The sequence below is a fragment of the Aristolochia californica genome, unplaced genomic scaffold (genome assembly GCF_029961685.1).
Source record: "Aristolochia californica isolate CCGP_79_NKW_82.1479 unplaced genomic scaffold, dmAriCali1.0.hap1 SCAF_1, whole genome shotgun sequence".
Taxonomy (NCBI): domain Eukaryota; kingdom Viridiplantae; phylum Streptophyta; class Magnoliopsida; order Piperales; family Aristolochiaceae; genus Aristolochia; species Aristolochia californica.
This window is the reverse complement of record NW_027181770.1, coordinates 57297621-57323041: the sequence shown is the minus strand read 5'-3', so window position 1 is coordinate 57323041 and position 25421 is coordinate 57297621. Positions and strand designations below refer to the sequence as shown.

The 25421-nt window shown below is 37.5% G+C and overlaps 2 protein-coding genes across 5 annotated transcripts; both read right to left on the bottom strand.

Annotated features, from left to right (window-relative positions):
* Positions 1-550: 550 nt before the first annotated feature.
* LOC137962785 (kinetochore protein NUF2 homolog) lies at positions 551-19768 on the bottom strand. 4 transcript variants are annotated; one of them, XM_068809875.1, is made up of 14 exons: positions 19334-19768; positions 18957-19172; positions 16831-16921; positions 16573-16752; positions 13418-13507; positions 5943-6050; positions 5681-5734; positions 5389-5503; positions 5024-5181; positions 4840-4935; positions 4672-4761; positions 2925-3000; positions 2238-2348; positions 551-942 (listed from the first exon to the last, which is right to left on the bottom strand). In XM_068809875.1, exons 1-12 carry the CDS (start codon positions 19492-19494, stop codon positions 2995-2997), a joined length of 1365 nt encoding a protein of 454 aa, XP_068665976.1. In that variant the 5' UTR covers positions 19495-19768; the 3' UTR covers positions 551-942; positions 2238-2348; positions 2925-2994. The 4 variants fall into 4 exon arrangements, with proteins under 4 accessions (XP_068665976.1, XP_068665969.1, XP_068665985.1 ...); XM_068809868.1 differs by lacking the exon at positions 2238-2348 and having other exon boundaries at positions 552-942; XM_068809884.1 differs by lacking the exons at positions 551-942; positions 2238-2348 and adding an exon at positions 1450-1811.
* A 2042-nt stretch (positions 19769-21810) lies between these two features.
* Positions 21811-25173, bottom strand: LOC137962780 (uncharacterized). The gene is made up of 4 exons (XM_068809853.1): positions 24799-25173; positions 23007-23135; positions 22415-22501; positions 21811-22314 (listed from the first exon to the last, which is right to left on the bottom strand). The coding sequence occupies exons 1-4, from the start codon at positions 25100-25102 to the stop codon at positions 22139-22141; spliced, it is 696 nt and encodes a 231-aa protein (XP_068665954.1). The 5' UTR covers positions 25103-25173; the 3' UTR covers positions 21811-22138.
* Between the last annotated feature and the right edge of the window lie 248 nt (positions 25174-25421).

Genomic DNA, 25421 nt, shown 5'->3' with positions numbered 1-25421 from the left:
ATATTTTTTATTAATAACATAATATATATTTTAACAATTAAAAATAAATAATTTAATACAATAATAATAATAATAATAATAATAAATAAATTATTTTATCAATAACACATTATATATTTTTATGTACTATTAATTAATAATATATTACCACTAAATTTAAAATCAGTAATTTAATTAATTATAACAATTAGATAATTAACCAAAAAAATGATCAAACATTTAATTTAACAATATTTTAATTATAATTATTAAATCACTAATTTAATACAATAATTAAAAAAATGAAATATACTGAATAAATATATAAAATATTTTATTAATAACATAATATGAATTTTTTATGTAATATTAATTAATCATATATTTTTATAAAATTAAAAAAATATATTATAAAAATAGAATAATCAAACCCAAATAATTGATCAATTGCTTTTGTTAAATGGATATTGTAAATCTGTGCTCCTGAGAGATTGGCTGCATCTTACACATAAAACGACAGTTCCCAAAAATTAGCTCAACTTCACTAATCTCATTGCTTTTATCCTGCCGATGCTCATAATTCTTTTTTGTTTTTGTTTTTTTACAAAACCCATTGGGAAGCCGATTAGTATCCTTTCGAAAACCTGTCCGAAACCCCAAAAATTTCAATCTATCCCCGTATTCCGTGGGTACTAACTGTCGCCCTATAACTATCCAGATACAGTACTTAATCTTTGAAACTTGTTCTTTTCCACGAGATTGGATCTGCAGATTATCATAAAAACATCCATTGTTCCAATTATCTGCCTGCTTCAAGCTCATCACATTTAATCCAAGCCAAGCCAAAGCTAGGCCTTGCAATGCACATTGTAACTACCTTCATTCTGGGGCAGCTTGCATCTCTCTGCATCATCAGGGTATGCTTTCTCAGGTTCTTTCTCTTTGAGGTATACATCTGACAACCTGCAGTGTGACATAATCACAGTATGACAACATTACTCGTCTATTACGATTTTGACCAGAAAATGCATCAAACTAGCTTCCAACCTTCACTTGAATCAATCAAATAACAAATCCAGGTATAGACAGATAGAATTTAAGGGAAACAATGCATCAGAACTGCAAAGATTTAATTTTTTTATGTTGAGTATATCAGAATGTCAGCAACAGTTGGTAATTCACTTTTAGCATCTATACTTTCCCAGAAGCATGAACAAACTCCAAGAGTACCATTAGAATCATACACCAATGGCTTTTTAATATTAAAATAGCTGAGCACATGGCTTCTTTAGAACATCTTACTTGAGTTCTTCATCCCATTGCCTGATTCATCCTCCTTCATCTATTTCGATCATCTTAAGATATGCAGAACATGCAGCCATATATATCATATGAAATATAATCTAATGAGAGAACACCAAGCAGGAGAGAGAGACAGAGAGACAGTATCTTATATTACAAATCCCATACACCACTAGCCCTTTTCGACAATGTAGATCTAAAGATGTTAGGATCATCCATAACCAGGTACAAGTTGAACCTTAGCCACAATTGCACGTCACAAAGACACAACTATTCAGAATTCTCTAATCCAAGATGCCATCATCACTCCTTGAGGGAAGTGGTGAAGTGTTCTCATGAATTTACTGCCATGCAGTTGCAACACTCTGCCCCACATCAAAGGGAGACACTCTCCTTTCACCCATTCTATTCCACTTATGGTCCTCTTGACAGGACAAGACAAACAAACTTTCTGAAGCAAGAAAGACCTAATCCTTGACTTCATGAGCTGAAATGTATAAAAACAAGCAAGAAAGACCTAATCCTTGCTTCTGCACCAAAAGCAATAAAATAGTAAATACAATAAGATAAAATACGATATCAGCAGTTATAAGAGACACTCAAGGACATAACCAATAGAAAATACAAAAATATAGAGATATATGGATATGAAGAATATACACAAAATGAACTGAAGTAGATGAAATATGTAAAGATTATTGAGATCCTGGCATAAATCCAACAGATTAATCTTTAGGATTTAAACATAAAAACTAACAGCATAAAAGAAGATCCTTGTAGAACACAATCACATGAAGGTAATCAAGGCCCCATTGTATCTTTTACAGGACAGTGGAAAACTTCACAAGAATATACTAGTCAAAAAGAAAACTCCAGCAATGAAACAAGCATAGCCAAACAAACCAACCAGATATCACCGAATAAACATTACTTTAGAAATGTCTTCAAAATCATACCATGTAAACCACCAGAAGATTTCATTCCCCTGCCTCCTTGAATTTGAAAACATTAACCTTTTGCCACAGGTATGGCAGCAGAGGGGCATTTAACCGGAACACGCCCCACACCTTTGAATGAGGGAGGCACGTCAGGTTTCATACCACCATAAAAAATAATATTTAAATTATTTTTGAATATTACTTTCAAACAAAATCAATTTATAAAATGTTTTACTATCTGAAATATTATTTCCGTTGTTTTTAAGAACTGCACTAATCTATGGTTTTAAAAATAATTTTAAGATTTTATTTTCAAACTGAAAAATTATATGTTAGTATATATTAGTGATGGGCTGGGAAGTAGGGCGGGGTGAAGCACACAGGGACAGGGAGGGCTTTCACCCTATGATGTAAGCATGGGTTTGCAAGGTTTTCCTCAGTGCGGATTCAGGTCTTTCTACGATCCAACTTAACCTGCCCTGCTACCAGTCCTATTCTTTTGGCAACCAAGGTCAGAAGATTTCACAACTCAGTGCTATCACCAAAACAAAAACTCTTCAAAGCATGTACCTGATGCAGGAAAATCATGATGCATCCAAAAGGCATGTCATTTTCCAACTCAAAAACTGATTTGAATACATAGAAAAGACAGAAAATGTTCAGGATAGTAAAGATACTATGATGATCCACTGAAGTAGAGGCTACCTCTGCTTTGTAATCCACCAATGATGGGCGACAACCACTAGAGCACCGGCTATACCTCGCGAGCACTCTTTTAATGCTTCACAATGAACATACAGATAATGACAAGTTAGTTTACCTTGTGATTTTTTTACAAAGAATTCAGATTTTCAGTTGGTAGTGTATGCTTATCCATTTTAATGAAAACTCATTTAAGAAGTTCAACCAAAAAAAAAAAAAAGGAATCTCATATCTTCAATACAGAAGATTGCAGACCGTCTCTCTTAAATAGTGAAGTTAGATGATGATAATGATTTGTAACAGCATTAAACTTATATGACGTGCTTGGAATCTTTTGTTCTACAAAGGATAAGCATTCATTTTCATGTTTGCTAATCAAAGAAGCTACAACTAAATTGATCAATAATTATGTTATAATAAGCGTAGGCGGGATTCTGCGGTGCAATCCTAAGAAGAAGAAATAAACTAATCTCGTAGCAAAGTCCAAGCTGATAGCCAAATGGAGATGATGACAGAGACGCCGGAACGTGTAGAGATGCAGAACTACAATAAATTGGGAGATACGAAGTAGACCTTTAAAAGATTACATAATCTCACCCTAACTCCCTAGATTCTGCAATCAAAACACATTGAATATCTTAACATGTCTGGTAGATTAGTCTAGGAAGACGAAATGGGTTTTTGTTCACGGAAGCGATCGAGTGGAAGGAACCAAAAAGAACCCACGACGAGTGTGTAAAAATGGGGATTGGATAAAGTAAACGACCTTCCAGGTCGAAGTTGCAGAGAAGAGCAGATTGAGTGCGAGAGAGAGAGAGGGAGAAGAAGCTGAAGGGAGAAGCCGAAGGGAGTACGAAGTCGAGAGAGAGAATAGAGTGGGAGAAGAAGAAAATAAATTTTGGCGGGGGAAGAGACGCGTCCCAAACGATGCTTCAAGTGAATGAATCACAAATTTGGGCAGATTCCTGATTCCACCATTTAAGCCTGAGGCGATTACCTACATCTTTTAGATGAAGCTGGCGTTGGTGCACCACTAACGGCTTCATTAAATGACATAAATAATTGAGATTTTTGAGATAATTGAAGAGAAGGACAATCTATTAGTCTTTGCGTGCAACGCACGAAAATAAGATCATTGTTCAAGGTCTGATGTAACTAAACTGGGTCATTGTTCATTCTCTTTTTTATTATGAGAATTATGATGCAGTGAATTATTTTTGTTGTATAATTTATCGACTTGGCGTGGTCGACCCACTTTTGGAGGAAGGCACGTTGAATCTAGGGGCAGGACTTGATCTATGTCAATACCCTCTGCCAAGAACGGATCTTATGGAGGTCAGGTCAAGTCTCGAGTTTGGATCAAAGGACCATTTTTTGTTGTGTTCATCTTTTAAATAGTTTCTTATTTGGCATTTTACTAAGGTTGCAGTTGGAACATATGTGAGTTAGACTGTTTCTCCTTTAACATTTCAATTCTCTTTTTATATTTTTATTAGTTTAATCTTTATGTGTACAAGCACAAAAAAATGGGTTAAGCAAAACCAGAACAAAACTAGTTTTCGTAACTATTTCATTTTACCCACTTCAAAAAAAAAAAAAAGAGAGATAAAAGGGAGAATTTCTCGACAATAAAGTAAAAGCTTCTATGATACACATTCAAGGTATTGCTAAATTCTCTTGACAACCTAAAACTCTTGAGTAAGAGATTCAGTTTGGCAAAAGTATAACGGTGCATCTTTTATCAACTGACCTGAACAAAATGATCATTGGAAACCCCTGCTAATCTCTCCAGTTCAATCTTCAACAGTACATCATCTATGGATTTGGAATAGTTGCGAACCTTGAACCACAAGAAACTACTGTTAAACCCTGTAAATTGGTTTCGAAACACGGACAAGCAATTAAACTATGTATTTACCTCAGACAAAATTTCTTCACCCTGAATATATATCTTTTGTTGTTTTGCCAGCCCAGCCTCTCTGATGGCACTTTTCTTCAAATTGATACTATCCACCTTGTCAAACAAAAGAGAGGGAATTTTGCTAAAATGGTAAAGATAAGAGCGCTCAAGGAATAGAATACAAAATAAAGATCAATTGTACCTCAGCGACCATGTCCCGAATCTTCATTTCCCTCAGATCCAATTCACGTAACTTGGCTTCCATGTCTGACTTCACATCACTAAGCTCCTTCAGAGCTTCCCTGTGTTTTAGATCTCTCTCCATCTTGGTTGCCTTTTCTGACTCTATTGCTTGTTCAGCTAGAGACAATCATAGAATTTCTCATCAACTACTCGATAATGAAAAATTAAAAATAAAAGAATGAGCCTTTTGAACTTTGAATTGTTTACAAGATGGAGTTTTACCATACTAATACTTCCACAAATGATCATGTGAGAATTACCAAATAGGTCACAGACATTCCTATTTTTTAGGAAGAAAAAAAAATCATGCCATTAATGAATTACCTTTATGTTCATGTTCAGCTATTTTTGCTTCAACTGACATATCCAGCCTTCCCTCGTCACTCAGCTTCGCTTTTAGATCCTTAATATCCTTATCAACAGTTTTCGCAGAATTGACCTGGTGAAAATACCATTTGAATCGTTATTGCTCGAGTATAGTCAAACTACGAGAACCTAGTTGACTTTAATTTAGGATTGGAGAAATTTGGGAGCATTTTTGGAGAAAAGCATAAAATGCAACACAGAAAATGGAAATATTGACAGGAAAACTACAGGTATAGAAGCACAATTGAACCTGCTCTTGTAAGGATTGCATTTTCCTCAAGTGCTTTGACAGTTTCGTTGCAGCCTGAAATGATAAACTAGTTATTGGAACATAATAGCATTTGCAATTTGAGTAAACTTAATTGCACCATATGTTTAACAACATCAGGAGAAAGATAATTTCTTGGACGTAGGCAATAAAAGTTCCCTATCTCCAAGAATATAGTTCACAAACTATGTTTCAGTAATACAATCCAACACTATATAGTGAAAGTAGTTATTAGAAAACGAACCTTTGTGTACACTTCAATGTCAGAACTTTTTTCTTGAACAGATTCCATTGCCAACCTTTCAGAGTGCTGCATTTCAGCTCGATTCAATTTTTTCTCCTCCAAAGCTCCCTTGAATAAGAATGAAGCAAAATATAAGTCACCAGAGAAATCTTGCCGTCATTGTCTTAAATGGGAGCATAATATATTTGACTTTCAATCATGCACAATGCAGATGGGATATATCAGTTGCTCATTTGTCATAGTTCTCTAAATTAGGCTAACCACCACATCCGACCAAAAAAGAAGTTCCTATCAACCTAACCAAAGTAGGAAGAAGCACCAAGAACACACTAAACTCAAGGTGATTTAAATCATGCTATATTCTTATCAATTGCTTGAATTCAAAATGTTTCCACTTAATCATCCTAAATGCATGTCAAAACTTCACCAATATCTATCCCGTTATGTAGCTCTTGCCATAGCTTGGGTGAGGAGGATTTTCTCTGGCCGACAACCAAGATAAGAACTTTATCAAAACTTTCAAATTTTATTCTGAACAAAACTTATGTCAATGTGATAGGATAGCACCTGCTTTACAACCTGTCATGGTATGAGACTCTTGTTACATCATCTACCAGAGGCTCCTGCTTTAACAGAGACCAATGGCAGCTACAAAAAAATAGTGTGCCCAGATAATGGATATCTGTAGGTAAATAAGTTTTTTTTTTAAATGATGCTGAATTTTATTATGAGACGAGCAAATTACAAGAGGGGAATCCTTCCCAAACAATGGGAGATTGCTGGGAGGTTCTGAATTCAGCCAATTTATCAGCCAAAGAATTGGCTGATCTAGGAACGAGGTTCCAATTACAATGAATGGATGACACAATGTCAACAATACAATCATTGATTGGCTAGTGGCGCCAAGGAGGGGAGCTATCTTTTGAACACCAGCTGATGACAGTCTTTGAGTCGCCTTCGATAATTGGCTTGCCATGAAGCCGTTCTTTAAAGATTTAAAGGCCGAATAGAAGAGTACTCACTTCAGGAGTATTTGAATCAACAATACCCACGGGACCTGCATAGGATAGAATAGGGTCTCCACTGTTGTCTCTAAAAACACCACCAGCTCCAGCCGGCCCAGGACAACCTAAAGCACTGCCATCAAAATTGAGTTTAGTGCAGTCGTAGGGGGGAGGATCCCAAGTGGCCATAACCGGATTCCTACAGGGGCCTGCCATGTGCACGATCAAGCCCCAATTTTCTCAAAGGGAGACGCCTGATAGAGAAGCAAACTCCTTCCTAGAATGTAGCCAACTCAAGATAAAGCCCACTGCCTGAGAAGCTATATTATCTGGGTTGCTAGCCTTGGAGTTGAATCTCCAGTTGTTTCACTCGAGCCATATACACCATGGGACATGCGCAAGGCATGCCAAGAGAATTATCTTGCCCAACTTATGAAGGCATATCCCCATAACCATCTCAAAGGTTCCGAAAAGGTCCTGATGTAGCCCCATTTGGAGACCAATCTTCTGAAATATCTTCATCCAGACTTGCCAAGAAAGTCGCAATATAAGAGAACATGCTGGACTGTCTCGTCACACACACCACAAAGGGGACAAGTGAGATCGAGGGCGGTGTAACCTCTTTTATGGAGGTTGTCAGAGGTGAGGATCTGTTCCTTGATGGCCGTCCACACGAAGAATTTGATTTTATTAGGCACTGAGAGCTTCCATGCCAGGTTTGCCTTGTACTCATGCATGCTGTAATCTTGTTTTCTAATGTAAGAGTAGGCGGATGCAACTGTGAATCGGCCATTAATGTTGAGCTTCCACGTCAGTTTATCAACTGCATGCTCACGAATAGTAGTGCTGCTGAGTCTAGAGAGGAGAGAGCAAAAAGGCGTAGTTTCCTCATCATTTAATCCCCGGTGAAATGTGAGACTCCATGAGTGATCTCTCCAAGAATCAGCCACTGAGCAAGAGAGGTCCCTCGCCACCCTAAGGAGCCCCGGAAATCCTCGGAGAGGGGGTGGTGGCTGTACCATTCATCCGACCAAAAGAGGGGGTCCTTCCGTTGCCTGTGTGAAAGGAAGTTGCTTCTTTGAATATTGGGAGGAGTTTTTGAATTGATTTCCATATCGGGGATAGGAGGCGAGTAGCGGCATCCTCCCTTCACCAGGCTTCCGAAGGTTGAAGATAGAACCTGACCATATCGCCCCATAGGCTATTATGTTGATGTTGAAGTTCCAGATCCATTTGATCAAAAGGGCATTGTTCATCTCCTTCGTAGGCTGAATGCCTAAACCACCCCGATTGCGGGGCATGCAAGTATCCTTCCAACTCACCAAATGATATTTGAAGGTGTCCTTTGATCCTCTCCAGAGGAAACGTCGACGGATGGTGTTAATCATGTTGCAAACGGAGGCCGGATAGTGCATGGATGATAATAAATAGTTTGGCAATCCTGCCAAACAAGACTTGAGGAGAGTGAGTCGCCCAACTGTAGATAAAAGTTTGCCCCTCCAAGTAGCTAGTCTCTTCTCAAATTTCTCAATGAAGGGGGACCAAAGCGTCGCCGAAGGCCGAGAGTCAAAGTGTGGTAGTCCAAGATATGTAGCTGGCAAATTTCCCACTGATCACCCCAAATAGTCAACCATACCCTGAAGCACCGGTGAGTCGATATGATAGCCTAGGAGGGTGGTTTTCTTCCAGTTAATATTCTGACCAGAAGCCAATTCAAATAGTCCCAATACAACACGTAGTTTTCGGATATGATCCATAGTACCAACTCCAAAGCAAATTGTATCGTTTGCAAACTAAAGGATTGGCACATTAAAGGTTGCACAGTCTGTCGTGGGGAGGAGCCAACCTAGATTTTTGGCCAAATAGATCAAAGATAATAGGTATTCCACTACCACATTGAAGAGCAAAGGGGAAAGGGGGTCTCCCTATCTGGTTCCCCTGGATCCCTTAAAATAACTGCAAGTCGTTCCATTGAGAAGAAAGGAGTAGCTTGCAAAGGAGATGTAACTTTGAATCCAAAAACGCCATTTTTCCCCAAATCCCATCTTTCCTTGGAGAGTGTCCAAAAGCTTCCAGTTAACTTTGTCAAAGGCTTTCTCAAAATCAAGTTTTAGGATGAATTTGGGAAGCTTTAAAGCCTTAAAATGGTGGATAAGCTCGTGACATGCCATGGCCGAGTCTAATATATTTCTTCCCTTGATAAAAGCACTCTGACCATGATGAATGGCAATAGGGAGAACCGCCCTAAGGTGATTGGCAAGGAGGCGTGCAAGCACCTTGTAAGCACTGGTGGTGAGGCTGATCGGCTGAAAATCAGAAGGAATTTCTGCCCCTTCTTTTTTAGGGATGAGGGCAATAAACGAAGCTTCGATGCCATGTTGATAGAACAAGTGGACCATGCAAGCAATATCGTCTCTGATGAAGGGCCAACATCGGCGATATAATTCCTTATTGAAACCATCCGGGCCTGGAGCACGATCCAAAGGAAGACCCAATGCTGCTTTTTCAATTTCCTTACTGAAGAAAAGGAGCTCAATGAGTCTAGCTACGGCCAAAGGAATAGCCTGGAGATGAACCCTTTCGAAGAAAGGGCGAACTAGCTGACCATCAAAGTATAATTCTGCAAAAAAGTTCACCAAAGAGTCTAAAATAAGGGATCGTTCCGAGGTATTCTCACCATTGACGCTAAATGTGGTGATGCGGTTGGCTCTTCTCCGAACAAAGGCGACTACATGGAAGAATTTAGTATTGGCATTCCTCTCAACGAGCCATTTAAATCTTGTACGCTGTTTCTAGTGCACGAGTTCACTATGAGCGAAGGACAGCTTTTGCCCTTGGAGGGCGTATCTCTGAGTAACTTCTGACAAAGAGAGGTTTCTAGATTCCTCTTCAGAGTCAAGAGTGGAAATCTGAGAAAGCACGACAACTCTCTCGGCTGAGGAAGAGGCCTTTCTCGCAGAGGCCCATGATCGCAGCAACGGCTTCAGCATCTTGAGCTTGGCTAGGAAATTTCACCCGATTGGGCCCGCCACCACCATCCTCTCCCAGAAGGATTGGATGGAGGGGTCCGCCATCCAAGCATTGTTGAATCTGAAAGAGGGGGGGGGGGGGGTGGGGGGGGGACTGCCTAAGTGGGTATCTACCATAATCGGCCAATGGTCGTAAACAACCCTATTGAGGGCTTTGCCTGTGGCATTACTGTATAACTTAAGCCAATCGTTGTTGGCTAAAAAGTGATCAAGCTTGGAGAGGACGGGGGGTTGTCTGCCATTTGACCAAGTGAAAGTCTTCCCAGATAGGGTAACCTCATCAAGATCCCAACTGCCAATCAAGTCTACAAATAGCCTCATGGAGGTAGTGATTCTCCGGGAAAAGTGGTTTAGTATGCAAGGTATTAGATTAGTAACTTAGAATATAAGAAACCCTGGGCAGCAGTAAAAGTTGGTCAATATTATCTCATGGAAGAAGACTTTCTTGTTATGATGTAGATGTGGAGCAATGAGACGACATAAGACCAATTTTGCACTTCAAGCCTGCAAGACACTTCAACTGGCCTCTGACCTTGGAATAAGTGCAAGAATTCTTCATGGGTTTGATAAATCTAACCTAAAGAGAAGTAGGGATTAGAGAGGAAAAACAACAACTTCAAATTTAGCAACTGGAATGAGGAGAGATGTAAGACCAAGGTATTAACTTGCAGCTGCAGCGTTCCATTCTCTCACAAAATGGGAGTTTGATGCACTTATTTTTCTCCAGAACTAGCAAAAGTGCTCCTCACTTAATAGTGTTAAGGAATAGTCCAACATGGATTAGTGAGTACAAAAATCTTAAATTTATTAGTTGGGAAAGAGGTTTCCTAAGTTGGCTAGTCATTTTGGGATGGGCCTTGGACCCAACTTTACATGGTATCAAAGCAGGTATTCATATGTGGGCCTAACCTAAACTATCCACTTGTAGAGCCACAAAAGAGGGCCTAAACCTAAATTATCCACTTGTAGAGCCACAAAAGAGGGCCTACACTTAAAACTATCCACTTGTAGAGCCACAAAAGAGGGCCTACACCTAAACTGTCCACTTGTAGAGCCACAAAAAAAAAGCCTACACCTAAATTATCCACTTGTAGAGCAACAAAAGAGGGCTGACACGTGAGGGGGAGTGTTAAGGAATAGTCCCACATGGATTAGTGAGTACAAAGATCTTGAGTTTATTAGTTGGGAAAGAGGTTTCCTAAGTTGGCTAGTCATTTTGGGATGGGCCTTGGACCCAACTTTACAAATAGCTAATGGGCTTATTAACTTAAAAAAAAAAAAAGCACAGACAATTAAATAACTGGACTAACTAAAGCAAATGACTGAAAGAGGGATTAGGGTTTTTTATCCATGACTCCTATTTATAATTTTTTAGAAAATCCACTGAAGGGAAAAATCATCATTTCATACAGTATAAAGTCCACCAACTACACTACTTTACTCTATGCACTATGTTTTATCTCTAGTTCAATTTTTATGTAATTTGGACAAGTGTGTAGGGAAATATTAAGGCATTAAGTGTTGTTTTAAGTGATAGGGATATTTCTGTAATGTTCAACTAAGAACCCTATAAACAGCATCAGGGATCAAGCTCGACCCCCATGGAGAGTTATTCCAGATTCCAGTTTTTTACATCTTTTCTCTCCTTCTCTTCCTCAAAACCCTAAAACTCATTCTTTTACATGGTATCAGAGTAGTAGGTCCTGGTTTAAGTCTTTAGTTCTCTCCAGACCTTTCATCAAAGCCTGCGACTTCAGGAAAGAGGATCTACCAGAGTCTGCACTGACTAGTTGGTAAAAATTTGAACTTTCTCCTTCCTATCCTGCCATAACCCTAGGGTTGATGGCTCCTTTTGTCTGCTGAGTGGTCCTGAACTGCTGGTTGGTCTATGACTGATTACTCAGTGATAAGAATCACTTTTTTGAACTGTGCAAACCCAGCATTGTGCAATTTTGCTTGTGTCATTTTCTGGATTGCCAGCAGAGTCAAAAATAGACAAGAAATCAACATCTGGCTACTGTGTATTTGTTGTGGAAACTTGGTTAGCTGGAAGAGTAAGTAACAAAATGTAGTGGCTCGTTCAAGTGCAGAAGTTGAGTACAGAGCAATAGCTCATATAGTAAGTGAACTTATATTGGGTCAGATCAGTACTATAGGAGATGAACTTTACTATTACTAAGGCCATGACCATGCACTGTGATAAGCAGGTTGCAATCTTCATTACTAGCAACCTAATATTCTCATACTGTGATGAGTGTACACAACATATAAAGATGGATTGTCACTTCATTCGTGATGCATTTATGAGTGGAGCTATAGTCACACTATGTGTTGATCAATTGATTAGACTGGTGACATTTTCACTAAATCTTTCAGCAAGAAAGAGTTTGAACATTTTTACAACAAGCAGGGACTTCTCAATATATACACTCCAGCTTGAGAGAGAGTGTTAAAATATATCGAAGGGAATTTTACTCATTTCCAATGTCTAGTATTTATATTTAGAGTCAGCAGTAGGTTTTATATCATGTTATAAACCTCTGGTTCCATTTTGCTTAAAATCTGATATATATACATGAAGTTATATATATAGAGGATATGAGGGGCAATGCTGTAATTGTACTCGTGTAAAGACTTAAGTGAAATATAAAGAAGATGTCGAAGTTTTTAGCCTCCAAGGAGTGCATCACCTGCACTCTCTCCCCTCATCTCTCTATTCTCTCTTTTCTTCATTGTTTCTTCACAGTTTCTCCCTTTTTACAGTATGTATAAGCATAACATCTGATCCGGTCTAATTAAGTATGCTAGGTTCAGTTGTCATGGCAGTCTAGTTGGTTTGGTTCTTGCTATTTTGAATTACGTTACTAGCACCTATCTGGGCCCAAAAACCACAACATGGCCTAATTATTAAACAGGTCAGGTACATGAACCAAACTGGTCAGGTACATAAACTAAACCTCAACCCATTTAAGATTTGACTTGGGTTGGTGTTTGAGTTGTATCCAATTTTGCCACTCATAACTGGAATGATCATAACCAACCTTTGTGAATCTTTTAGTGGTTGAGGACTAATATAGAAAAAGCGCACATGCAAAAAGAATAATTACTAGAGCATGGAACAATTGATTAGATCTTGCAAACTGAAAATACAACAAAGATCAAGAAAAAACATAGTCCTTCATTCAAATAAAATAGAATTAGTAGTGATGCAAGATACCATGGAAGGTAAGAATTATGCTGTGCACATGGCTGGTGCAAAACACTATCAAAGTCAATCACGCATACACAATAAAAGATTAACCATAAACATCTCAGAAGTAGAAGATGGAACCATGCGGTGGAGAGACTTGTAATTGCCAAAGTACCCATCTATTATAGTGTTATCATTCCTTAGTAAGGTATGCAAGTGAAAATTATGAAGAAAAAAAAACATGAATAGAACCTGAAGTTTTTCTGGTGATTGAACAATTTTGGAACGCAATCTGTTATTCTCTTGAGCACTTTCCACTAATTTTAGCTCAGCACCTGAGATCTGCAAGAAATAGTCAATAAGTAAATGAAAAGCTTGGTAAAATTACCCGAACCAAATCTTCATTCACATTTATGAATATAGAACAAATCACTTAAATCAACTACAAATAGAATTATTTCAAACAAATAGTATTCCAGTTCAGTGAGGCTTGATTTTAATATTCAGAAAGTAAGAAATGGGTAAACTATGTTCAGTATGTTAGACATCCTATTGACTTCTACCAGTTCACCCTCCGTCACACCTTGAGATCCCAATAACTTAAAAGCCACGCACGTTGAACAGTGCATGCAATGAAATAACAGCTTTTTGGTAGTCTTATTTTTCTAACCATTAAATGGCAAGATACGATTCATCACAAGTTCACTTCAAAGGCCTACCACTGAACGATCATTTGTTTAATGTGGTCTCCCGCATGGTGAGTTTCAGATTTCAAAATATCCAGACCTAGAACTATTTAGGAAATTCAGAGTTAATAAACCTTACATGATTTTATTTTATTTTTCCAACTTTATTTGCAAGAATGAAGCATCTTTGTAAATTTGGCTCAGCCAGATTAACTAGGTTCAACTGGAACTCCAACCCTCACTGGTTTCTATGAAGCTCAAATCCAGAACTACGGTAACCAGATTAACCAGCTGATTAAGCTACTTCAACCGCTGAACAGGCTTATATAGTGATAAAAATGCACATAATTTTACATTAGTGTCCATTGGAGTGCTACAGGGCGACATCCCATCATTCTTGTTTCACTAAGGATATCGAGCACATATTTTCTCTGTGACAGGATGATGTCCATTGTAACACATGAATTCCCTGCATAAGTGTTCTTTTACCTGAATGATGCTTGTAGAGTCACATCCTGTTATAATAATATCATCAACATACACAGTTAGGAGAACAATCCCCTTGTCCCAAGTTTGGAGACGGCCATGAGAGAGAGAAACAAAATAGCAGCCCATTCACTTCATCAAGATTGTGGAGTTAAGGTCTAATTCAGATCTAAGTCCCTTTAAATACAATTATGATAGAATGGACTAAAAATGCTCTGAATAACTTAATCAAACAGATTAAAGGGAAAAAAATCTAAACTACCCCCTGTGTGCAAAACTGAAACAGACTATTTAAATACATGAATACCCATATTTTCACTATATCTCAACACTCCCCCTCAAGCTGAAGAAAATACATCTATGAGGCCTTGCTTATTACAAAAGACAATAAATTCTTTCCTTGACAAAGATTTGGTTAAAATATTAGCAATTTGTTTAGAAGACCAAACATGGGAAGTAGAAATCTTTCCAGCCAGTACTATTTCACGAATAAAACAATTAGTTTATTTTATATGTTTGATTCTCTTATTAAAAACAGGATTACTGGTAATAAAGCTGACAGTTTTGTTGTCACAATACATTTGCATAGGGAATTTGTATCTTGAAAGCAAACTCTTCAACCAACCCTTTTATCCCCATCAACTTACAAGTCATGTGTGTCATTGTTCTGTATTCAATTTTGGCACTAGATCTAGCTACGACTAATCTGCTTTTTACTCGTCCACGCCACCAGATACCTCCTCCAATGTTACAGTGCCAACTGGTGGACTTCTATCAACGTTACAAACTGCATAACCTCCATCTGAATATCCGACAACTCCAAATGTTGTGAGACTGAAAATTAAACCTTTTCCTAAAGCTCCTTTAAGATACTTTAAAATCTGTAAAACTACTTCATAACATACCTTCTAGGTTCTTCCAAGGACTTAACAATTCCTACATAGTAAGAGATGACAGGCTAAGTCAATGTAGCAATTCCCAACAAGTCATCGATATTTAATTTGGCGCTGCATTCATCATGCAGGTCATAGTTGAAATCTATTGGTGCATCTACTGGCTTTGCTCCCAATAATCCGGTTTATTGCAGCAAATCTATAACATACTTTTTTTGGGACAGCACTAGCTCCTATTTATTATAAGCAACCTCGATGCCTCGAAAGTATCAACAATCTGTTCATGTTCTTCGTCTGAAATTTCTTCTTAAAGTATGATTTGGTTTCCTCAATGCTTGCACAATCACTACCAGATACACCTATGTCATCCACATAAACAATTAGAATCACAACTCCAGTTGTTTTCCTATGCACAAATATGGAATGATCCAAATGACTCTACACAAAACCAAACCGCATCCCAATTCTACTAAACGTTTCAAACTATGCATGTGGTTTCTATTTTATTTATATTTTAAACCATGTATAGCTTTTTTCTATTTTAAACTATCACTCAGGTACATTGATGAATTTTAGAGCTTCATGATACAATATAAAGAGAAAGAGAAACAGAAGAAGGTAAAAGAGAGATAGAGAGAGAAGAGATAGAAAGGAAGTAAGAGAAAGCCAGAAAACAAGATATCCTCTGGCCCTGAAATCCACTAATTTAATAGAGATTACATTGAAATTGATTCCTGTTTGGACTCTAAATTACATAGCTTAATAGCATTACAATTTACAACTTTTATGTTTCCTAATTGATAAGTAAGATGCCTTCATATACTTGAAAATGGCTAAAATAACATTTTTCTCAACCCTTAAGAAGCATACTGAAATAACTCATAGTCTTACAGTAATTCCAATTGAGTCAATCAATGAACCCAGCTGAAGACCGAACCAGCCACAATACCGGGTAATAGTTTCATTTTTATGACATTGAAGGAGAGCAATTAGAAACAAGAGGTCATACAGCTTTACCATAGCAAAATGGGTTTGAGAACAATGCACATTGTTTACAGTAAAAATCCTATAAATTTCTCTAGTTAGAAACGTTATCTGGTTCATTTTCAAAATATACATATCTATATGGTTGGCAAACAATTCTTTGCTTTTTTTCTTTCTTTTTTTATGCGACAAGGAAATCATACAGACGTCAATTGACCCAGTAGTAGCAGTTAACTATCAGGATCTGCAAACTACCAACCATATATTCTCTTCAGCATTTTTTTTTTTCTAATGTTTCTTGTAGCATCATAATATAACCATGCAGAAAAACAGTACATATAGAGATTAAAAGTTCAACCTTAACATCAATTTCTTTAGTTTTATCTTTCAGCTTTTGACACGAAGCTCTTATAGACATCTGTTGCTTGTTGAGGTTTTGAATACTCTGCTGTAACTCTTTGACTTCAGCCTGTAACTCATTGACCATTGGTTGTTCCATTTTGCTTCTCATTTCATGCTCTGAAATATTCAGCATCAACTGCATACCAAATGCATACACGATATTGTAGAGTCAAAATGGTCATATCATCTGAATAAGTGTAACTCCAGAACATACCTCAGATTTCTTTGTCTCCAACTCGATACGTCGTTCTTCAAGAAGATTAACCTTATCCACAATTGGCCTCACAAGATTCAATCTTTCCTCCCTGATTTTTTTTAAACAAGCAAAAAACTGTAACACCTCAGAGTGGTAAACAAGTTACATGCCCAAATTTTGGCCTTTAAATCTCATAAACCATGTTTAACTTAAAAGTTAAACTTCTGAAATCAGAAAGCAGTTTTCAAAAAAATCTCCAGCTTGAGTACTTCAATGTCAAAGAGGACTGCAAAACAGGCCAACTGCAACACTACCATATGCATGTGAAAAAAACAAAATGTGTTGAACTCCAAAATGGATTTGTACATACCAGATAAAAGAATTGTTGAATAATGTGAAAAAGGGTATTTTGGTAATTTGCATGTGTCAGATTGTCCCTCTAGGGTAGTAATAAATTCATATGTTTATAGAGCTTTATATTCCTATTTTCATTAAATTCCGAAGTGTATATATGGAGATAGTGCATTCTGTACTTTTCACTTTGTTTTCACTTAAGTGATTTATTAATAAAGAGAGGTGATTGCATGCTACCTCACTCTTCTACCATCTCGCTTCTCTTTTCTATCTTCTTTTTTTTCTCTGTCTCTCTCTACTCCTTAATCTCTCAATTTAACAAGAACCATAAAACATAATAAGTAAGCCTGAACATATCAATGCAGTTTTAAAGATTCATACATTTTGAAGATGCTGACATCTTACTTGTATCCAAATTCAGGCTTTTATTTATTTGATAAGAGTTTATTTGTATTTTGGGTCAAACTCATGTCAGATAGCATCTATGTACATGGGATGTGTGGCAAATCGCATATCTGTCTTAGTGCATTCTGTTATTATTTCCAATCTTGAAGCCGCTGCTGCCCCTGTTGGTGTAAATAAAAAATCTCCAGCCTCAGGGCAGGCATGAAAAAAGCAGGACACCTCAAGCTTCTTATCTCTTTTACTTGCACACAAAAAACAAGGGGGTCAGATCACCCTTTGGTTTCTACCCTGTTATCACTACTACTTTAAATGTGACCAGAGCCTGGTGGACTAAAACTTCATTGATATTGAAAAGTGATAAAATTCAAATTTTGGATAAGAAAATAGAAGAAATTAGAGAGAAAATCCTGCAGAGTACATTAGTTAGGGATAAAAAACAATATTGCCTCTCTATAAGCTACTACACTTAAAAGCACTTTAACTTCCTAAACTACCCCCCAAATGTTATAAAGTGAATAACTATGAACTAATTAGAAACATGCCCTTAACCTCATGTCACTCAACCCACCTCCTCAAGCAGCAGCATACATGTCAAAAAAACCCAACTTGTTACATAATATCCAAAAAACCCGTTTTCCAATGTAAGACTTTTTCCCACTCAATATACTTCTCTTGTGTTTGCTATTGCTAGTTACAAGACATCATCTATGATTTCATTTCTTCTCTTTTGAACTTAAAAACCATGAATTTCTTATAATTCAAAAGGTGGCGATTCGGTTGCTCTATTCCAGTCTTATCTATTTTTTACGGTTTTGCAGCATGACCCTTCTCTGCAATTCTTCAACCCACTTAGAGGTATATGTTCTTCCTTGTAAGTGCTTCCTTCCTCCGGTGTGATGGTGTGAATTCCTTAAAGAGCTTCATATAGAATGTGGAGTTTGGATTATCATGTTGTGCCACTATTCTGCCAATATCAATAAAGGAAGAAGAAGAGATCACTCACACAGACATAGGCAAATTATCTAACCACATGAACTATTATCCTCTCCTCTTCCCACGGTGTGCTTGTTACATTCCTTAATTTGTGCTATTTTACTTTTCTACAAGTTATATATCATGTTACACTAGAGCAATTGCCAATGAGGAATATAAACTATGGCCTAGGGAGAGAGAGTAGCGGCCAGGTCTACTTAGAACTGCAACAGTTGATGCGAGAAGTATAGTATGATTTAAGATATTGCTTATAATTCATTAAATAGTGTAGAGGGTTGTCGTATAACTAAAATTTCCAACAGTTCTCCACCCCCACCCCAAAAAAAAAAAAGATAAAAACACAGAAGAGCAATTCAAAAGTTTTGAAAACTAGATTGACCTCACAAACTGACCTGAACAAGAGGAAATTAATAATGCCAGATATGAATGTAACAGTACGATCACGCTTTGGCCTGAGAAGGTCTCCCATCGTGAAATTCGTCATGCAGGTGAAACAAATAAGCTCCTTCATTTTCACATACAAATTCACAATTTGGACCGAAGATGTGTGAGCTTCCGGATTCTCTAAAAGATCCAAGCTACCAAAACCTACTTGTTGTGGATCATCCCTACATAAAAGAAGCGATAAAGGCAATACTTTTGAGTGAATTTATGCTGTCAAAATATGCAAAACCTTGAAACTAAAAAGAAGAATAACAGAAGTAGTGGCAACTGAAGAAGAGTAGAGAAACACTGAGAAGAAGGAACAAAGAATTTGAAGAAACCGTACCCGAGAGGATCGATACTGGCGAGAAATACAGAATATAAAGAACAAACAAATTCCAGAGTCGGATTTTTGAGATCCTCCATAGTGACGTTAGCCATCTCCCACTCAGAGAGAACGGAGATAATCTCTCCAGGAGGGAGACTTGGGAAGGAATATGCTGACATTTTCCTCTCCTGATTTTGCTCTTTTCAAGGAAATACACTCACTCCAACATATCAGAGATCAAGCTTCTCCAAATGAACAACCAGCAGAACTGGATAATTTATTGAAAGACAAAAATGAGAGGAGACTCGCGCGACGAGACTGTAATCGGAGCGGTCAAGTACTCGAGTCGCTAGAATTGGTCAGGGTGCGGGGGATATCATGACTCATCCCGTGAGGGCTCCATTTTCGAAATGAAATTTTCTCACAAGGGAACGTGGCTGCCCGCCCAAGTCGATTCAAAGCGCCGCGGGGACTCGAGTGGTTTTCCCTCCAATCGCCTCGTAGCATCACTTGAATGTTCCGAAGGGGTAAGGCTGAGAAGACGGAGAGGTGTAACGGAGACGGAGAGTAAAAGGATGACCTTTTGCCAGCTCAGGTATGGGTAGGCTAGTCGTAACGGCGCTGTGGACGGAGGGCGGTAGGGAAGGCTGGGAACTGGAGTTTGAAAGAGCGGCAGACACGTAGATCATGATCTGGAGTCCGGACAGCCATTCCCCAGAGCAGTGTTGCCACAGAAACAAGAAAAGGTGGGGTCATAGGTTTGCTGACCTGTCATTGAGTCAGAGCCGGGGCGTTGATTCAACCCTCAGTTACCGACACGTAGACACCCTCCCACTTGGGGGAGTGAATACTCCTGTAGTTTAATAAACAATAAAGTAAGCGTATTATATAGTTCATTCTATTAAGCCCTTAGGGGCGAATCAATGCCATTATCATCTCAAAAATACAGGTAATCGTCTTTTACTAAAATCGTAGAATAGTGATTCAACCCAAATTTTCAAATCATCCACTTGAAAATCTTCGGGACACATGTCAAAAATTTGGGTTTTGTCTTGTGCTCCCTTTTCCCTCTCGGCCTTCCTCCCCCGAATATTTTTTTGCTCCCGCTCTCTTCTTCTTCTCACCTTTATACTCCCTCTCTCATCTCCCGTTCTCTTCTCTCTCTTGGCCTCCATCGCAGTTGCCTGTCACTGCTCCATCACAAAGCATCCAATCGGAGTGTCTCTATTGCAGTGCCTCCGGTATACTGTCACCTCTGGTGTACCATCGAAGCACCACCTCTGTCACTATTGTCTCCCTCCATTATCGGTATCGTGAGAGAGATGACGTTGTGATTTAATTTTTTCTAACTTAGACAAAATTAAACCACCGGTATTTATTCATTACATCTATTTCATAAAATAATCCATGTTTTGTTATTAATAAAATAATTATTTTTATTTATTCAGTATATTCATGTTGTAATTACTATATTAAATTAATAATTTAACAGTCATAATTAAAATATTATTAAAGTAAACATTTGATCAATTATTTTGGTTTAATTATCTATTACTATAATTAATTAAATAAATGAGTTTAATTTTTTTTACAATATATTATTAATTAATAATATATAAAAATATATATTATGTTATTTCTAAATAATATATTTATTTTTATTATTGTATTAAATTAGTAATTTTTAATGTTAAAATATATCTTATATTATTAAAAAAATATTTATTCATTTATTATATTCACTTCTATTATTTTTAACTTTTTTTATAATTTATTACCATTACATGTAATTAATATATTTTTTATAATAAACTGTAATTATTAATTAATATAATATAGTAATTTATTAATTAGTATATTAATATATTTAAATACTAAATTAAATCACTTATTAGTGTAATAACCAAATTTATTTTGGTTAATTATATATTTAAGTATATGTTATATTTAAGTATATTATAAAAGTTACCTATTTTCATTTACATCATATTTTTCATTTTAAGACATTAGAATCTGTTTTCCGATGTACTAAAAACTCGTATACATGTGACAAAAGGAAGAGTTGAAGTTGTCAGAATTTAAGATTTCGTTGCGCCAACAGACCGGAAAAAGCGCAGGATTTAATGGAGATATTTGTCGTTTTATTTTCTTTCTTTTGTAAACTGATTTTCGTCGTAACTTCAAATTCAGATTCGGTGTGAAAAAATTTACCAATCACAATCGTCTCAAATAAAAAATAATGAAAAAGGAACTTCACGAAGCAGGACAAAAAAAACTCGGTTGCTATCTATTTGGATTCTAAATAATTGTAAATATAAAGAGACTTAAATGCCTAAGTTAATTAAATTTAAAGAAAAAATGGAAATAAATTTGTATATAATAAATGAATTAAATCATCTAAGCCCTGTTTAATTTAATTTGTACAAGCTAAATTCAGATTAGATTTATTGTGTTCTAAATTTTGATCTTAAAACCATTTGAAAAACCCAATTCCAGTCTCCACTATCTTTTTGTTCTGAATTGATATCACTCTGTTCTGCAAATCAGTACAGCCGGAGCATCACAATGGAGTATAATGTTTGATTGACTTTTACAAGGTGAGGAGAGAAAGCATCCCAGTAATGGCCTTATGCCAAATACGATTCTTCCAATATGTTACTTCAATCGTAGAAGAACAAACAGAAAAAACAGGGAAGGAAAATTCAGCTACATGGAAGAAACGAAACGAAGCACCAGAACTTGGATAAAAACAGCAAACAACTGGGTAGATGCTTATTGGTGATTATTTACAGTGGGATCCGACCCTCGCATCATCCCTGTCCATCAGTGTGAGCTTTTAGTTTTTGCAGGTTTCAAGTAATCAGAAGACAAGCTGATTCTTTTGCACGGGGTGGCAGTTAAGAGCAGCTCGCCTCCATCTCTGCGCTTCAAACTCCCACTGAGACCGCCGTGACAGAACTGAGCAGTTGGAGTCACACAGGATGCGTCCAGCAGTTTTTCTGCAGTCAATTACAGAGGAGTTCACAAACTTAGAACCAACAAGGTGATGAATGGCAGCCTACTGTAGAGAAACATGCTAGTGAATATTGCACCGCAGACCTGCCTTGCATCTTTCCACCTTTCCCTTCTTTGACAGATTGGTGTCTCCTAGTAAGAACTTTCTCTTGCTGCCGAAGTTATTTTGCTCTATCAATTGACAAGCATAAAAAAGGCACATAAGATTCAGTTAATAGAAAAGCCTAAGTGTTAGTAGAGAAGCATTGTCAGTTTGGGGTAGTTGACAAAATGAGGGGTAAAACCCTTTTTTCCTTGACCAATTTTAGCATTTTTTTAGCAGTTTTCTCACATTGTGCCTTTTCAATTTGTTTTCCCCATTGTCTTCCTGCAAACTCATTTCCCTGTGCCTTTAGCTTTTTGTGTATGAACATTTTTCATCTCCTAAATCCAGCACAAAAACAGGAAAATATTCTGTTTACACTTTGTTTTTACGGTTTCCTGTCGCACAAACACACCCCTCATCCTTTTACAAAACAAAATCTACTAGGTAACTCAAAAAACATCCACTGCAAGTTCATGGAGAGATCTATGTTTTTTGGGCCATGATTGCTCCCCTTGGGTAATACTTTTTTTTTTTTTTTCTGAAAAAGTCCCCTTGGGTAATACTTTAGCATCCAAACCAGATTCATTTTACCTGAAGTGTCACCATACAATTTTCTCCGTTTTAACAGATTAAAATCTTCCAACCATGGCATTCTTTTGGAGCCAACACCATTGTCTTCAGTTCTCCAACCTTCACCAGTATCGCCGTTACATTGTGGCCCTAAAAACACAATCAGACCACCCATTAGATTCATACAAATCTGAACACTGTCAATGAATTGGTTTCCCAACTTTTACAACACAATCAAGAAGGTAAACCACTCAAAATGACACCCACTAAGCAGCGAACTTCCTGCTCTTATCAATTACTTCCTAAAATATGCTTGGAGGCATAACTCCACTTACAAAAAATGAAGGCAGAAAGTGCAAAACGGGCAAATTTAATTTAGTACTTACTGCTTAAAACAGATACCACCGACTCAACGAAGTACAAAAAAAGCGTGCTAGATCGCAAATGTGGGGATCACATATTTCTGCATAAAATTCCAGGGTGCTGAAATTGCCATTTGTAGATCATGCACAAATTTCTCATGATTAACAGTGTCTAATCCTGTGAAATCTGAATCTAAGGGATAAGTTCAAGCAGGCCTGTTTCCCAGCAACAAATCATGATGTTTAATGTCAGGTTTCCTTTTTCAGCTTATTCAAAAGGAACTCAGCAACTAATTTAGAGACGAGCAAACCTTCATTTTCCTATTTTTAGTGAAAACCAGTCTGTTCCAATATTAAATGCCAAAATAACCCTACCATGCATCCAGTATTTGGTATGACAGTGTCATCCATCTTTGTTTCATTTCATCTAATTCATAGGCTACATTGGCTTCTACATTTCATAAAAATGTATACTAGATGTTGACATGGATTGGACCCAAAGTGAAAATATACCCAGATAGAACCAGCTCAGAGTCATGTCTGATAAGGGATTAATAGTCTCTGGTTTATCTTCGGTTCACGGATAAACTCTCCGTTGTATTTATCAGTGTTGTAATTATCACATCGGTTAAGTTTATCATTGTAAACTATATAAATACCACTCTTAATCAATACAAATATGTGGTTCAATTCAATATCTAATAATGTCACCATCAAGTCCACACCAATCCTCCATACTACCCAACCATTTACTCCTAACCTTGCTACTTTGATCTTCTTTACACTTCTCTTCACAAGTTCCATGCAATCGAAACATTCCACTCATGGGTGAATCTCTGAACAAAACACAGTATATGGAACACACTAAAAAATGAACGAACACAGTAAATGGGCCAAGGCAGTATACCTCAGTACAGCCGGCCAATACAGCAACAAAGAATAAAAACTGTATTGAGTTGTGGGCCAAACTTGCAGTGTTTCTAAACGTAATCGGCTCGTTACTGAATTTCCTACGAAATTCTAACAGCGCGACAACCGAGGGTGATGAGCTGTCTGTCTGAATGGTCACGCAGTGCCGCATTGACGGGCAGAAAATAATCCACCGGAAAGGTAGCAGCTAGAAGGAGAAAGGATATGAAACCAGGGAATTGCGAAAACTAAAGGATTACCGCTTTAGCAGTTAGCGAGAGCAATCGCTTGTATCAATGACCAGAAAAGCAGTAAATAAAAGAGAAACTACTAGTAGCAAACGTGCACCGGTACCGCAAAGGCTCAACCTAACGTTATGGTTCTGTCCGAGAACCGAGTTTCAAAATCGTATAAAATGTTAACCCGCAGAAACAAGCAGATTTTCCCTCCATGATAAGAAAGCTTGGTTCAACATCCAATCGATCATTTTCGATGAGAATGGAAGAAATAACTACAAAAAGAACAAAAAACAAATTCGTTACCGGCTTTCCTTGGTGTATCGTCACAGAACTTGCCATCGACGATGACAGCATCCAGCGGGCACTTTCCAGTGGAATACCCTTTTTTAGCGAAGAAAGAGAGAATAGATTTCCATGTGAGAGAGGAGATGAAATCAACGCCTCTGCTAATGAAGTGGCCGTTGAGACTGAGAGTAGAAGGCTCGATCCCGAAGATCCCAGCGAGGGTGCGGAGGTCGAGGCCGTGGTCATCCAGAGCGACGAAAGGAACAAGCTTAGAGAGAGAAGGGCAAAGAAGGTTAACTATTCTACTCCGGGAAATGGACATTAGGAGTTCAGTTTGGGAGTCCTACCAGTTCCCTCTGTAGTTCTTCTTACTCGCTAGCCGTTACTCTGTTCTTCTGCGTTCGGACGCTTTCTGGAAAGCTCCAACGTCGGACCCAGCTTCCCACTAAGCAAGGTGTCGGCCGCTATCGATCCGAGCCCTTTGAGAAGCCTTTGATTACATGGTTTTTTGTTTAACACTTCTTAAATGGAATGAAAATAAGATAAAAAATCTTAAACATTCGGGTAATTTTATTCGATTACCAAATTATTATTTATTAAATGGGAACGGTCAATTGATTAATTGATTACATGTTTGAGTC